The 2,246-nt window shown below is 37.4% G+C and overlaps 1 protein-coding gene across 1 annotated transcript in view; it reads right to left on the bottom strand.

Annotated features, from left to right (window-relative positions):
* LOC102677750 (autism susceptibility gene 2 protein-like) overlaps positions 1–2,246 on the bottom strand; it is a gene marked incomplete at its 5' end in the record, with an annotated part of 5,685 nt that overhangs the window by 2,900 nt on the left and 539 nt on the right. The window contains 9 exons of the mRNA XM_031509767.1: positions 89–309; positions 383–496; positions 571–809; positions 943–1,314; positions 1,390–1,592; positions 1,693–1,753; positions 1,824–1,850; positions 1,939–1,974; positions 2,144–2,246. Coding sequence (XP_031365627.1) covers positions 89–309; positions 383–496; positions 571–809; positions 943–1,314; positions 1,390–1,592; positions 1,693–1,753; positions 1,824–1,850; positions 1,939–1,974; positions 2,144–2,246 — 1,376 coding nt within the window. The remainder of the gene's footprint in view (positions 1–88; positions 310–382; positions 497–570; positions 810–942; positions 1,315–1,389; positions 1,593–1,692; positions 1,754–1,823; positions 1,851–1,938; positions 1,975–2,143) is intronic.

Raw genomic sequence — 2,246 nt, 5'->3', positions numbered from 1 at the left:
CTCTCTCTCTCTCTCTCTCTCTCTCTTTCTCTCTCTCTCTTTGTTACTCGAATCCCAAACAAAATTGAAAAATAGTTTATAAACTTACTTGTTTGAAAAAGTGACTCGGCAGAGAATGGATTAGGATTAGTCGTTGGCGGTGGTAATGAAGGCAGTGACGTATGTGGACTGGAACTAGACACAGGAGGTGGTAAGGGTGCTGCAAACATTGGCGGCGGAAACGTGTGCATGCCAAGTGGTACTGGTGGAGGAGTTGGCCTTGGAACTGACGTTGCTGTTGCTGGAGACAATTGTGAAGTTGTGCTGCTACTGTAAATTATATATGAAAATATGTAAATAAAATATGAAGAAATTGTTTAACAAATTATGATTTTATCCATACCCGATCCATCCTTGTGGTTTGGTATATGCAGGTAGACTAGAATTGGCTGGAGAAGATGTGTTTGGCACACTTACAGGCGTTATGCTACCTCGACTTAGGCTACTGACATTACTGCTATAATAAGTAACATTATTATAAAACTTTTATTACAACAAACAATAAAAATATTTATGATCACAAGATTATACCTATAACTATCTCTTTCTCGACTCGGACTATGCCCACGAGGCGAATTATTGTTTCTTCCAGTTAAACTACAAGCTACCATATCTCTGTGAGCAATGGTATTTGCTGTAGTAACTGTATTAGTTATTGTAGATACACATGTCGTAGTGGCAGCGCTCAGAGGAGTATTATGATTTGTGGTATTATTCCCTATAGGTTGTTGTTTACTTATATTAGTACATGGGGAAGCTCTACTTCCTCTCTAAAAATGAAGATTATTAAAGTTAGCATGTAATTTAACTATTACCAAAATGTTTTTATACATAATAATATTTATGTATAAAATGCAAATAAATTTTTCAACTCCATATTATGTAGTAGCATATACAACTTACCACTTCTGCTCGTGAAGAAGCAGAATGGGAGGGAGATGGAACTGCAGGTGGAAGGTATGGACTGTGATTTAAAGCAGTATATGGTGTATAAAGAGGTGGATAAGATGGTTGGGTTTGAGGATAAGCAGCCATGGGTATCGACGGTGGATAGCTAGTAGTTGTAGCTCCGTTTGATGGTGCCGCTGGGGTAACGCCTAAGCTGGCTACTGCAGGACTAGTTGTATGACTTGACGAAACAAGGGGTACATTGGGTGGATGTAGTGCAGGTATTGTAGTATGAGGTTGGGACAAAGAAGGAGGTGGCAGAGCAGGGGAAGCTGGCCGCTGTTGCGGAGCTATTGCACGTGGATTTGCTGCCAATGGACTAGTCATCTGAAAATATTTAATCGGATGTTTATTATTCATAGTAAAATTCATAGAAATAGTAAATAGCAAATATTTACTTACAGGTGGTTGGGATATGTGAGGGGGTAGAGTAGGACTGGGAGGACTTGGCGCTGTTGGAACTGGTGCAGACGCAGGCACAGGAGGTGGTATAGGTGCCGGAGCATCCGTTGCTGGATTTGAAATTTGTCCACCCGTGTCTGGAGGTGAACCTCCTGCTCCGTTTGCTGGAGGCAAAACGTGTGGTGAAGATGATGGCAATTCGTCTACAATATAAGATAAGAGTTGATTTCACATGAATACTTAAAAAAACAACAAAAAAAAAATACAATTAACAAAAAAAATATTGGCTTAAATATTACATACATTTACGTGCAAGGGGTGGTGGGGTAGAAGATTCAAAGAGTATCGATTCAGCATCCGAGCCCTAAAATAATGATTTTTATTAAATGATTTTCTACTTTTTACTATATATTTTTTGTGATATTATTACTTACCTTATCGTCTTCTCCTTCACTATCACACTATAATAAGAGAATAAAAAATAAAGTAGTTTTATGATAGTTTCGAGCAAGTTAGAAATGAAATTTAAATTTTGTTTTTAATACTTACGATATAACCTTTACCCGAACTGCAATGACTGCTAGCCTATAAAATCAATGAAAATTACACAAGGATGAGAATTGATTCATCAAATAATAATTTTATTCAATTACAAAAAATAAACATCGCAAAATCTTATATAAAATTATTATGAACTTTGATTGTATAATTGTATATTCAACTTATGTACACAATAATACAAAATAATACTTACATCGCTGAGGTGGTCCCTGGAACTGTCTGCGTCCTGGCAATCCCTAGGTATACCAGGGCCATGCAATTGTTCAGATGCTCTACCACTATCGTCACTTGTACCT

Source organism: Apis dorsata, unplaced genomic scaffold, assembly GCF_000469605.1.
Source record: "Apis dorsata unplaced genomic scaffold, Apis dorsata 1.3 scaffold_174, whole genome shotgun sequence".
Lineage (NCBI taxonomy): Eukaryota > Metazoa > Arthropoda > Insecta > Hymenoptera > Apidae > Apis > Apis dorsata.
Note: the sequence above shows the minus strand (reverse complement) of the source record. Positions and strands in the feature narration are given on the sequence as shown.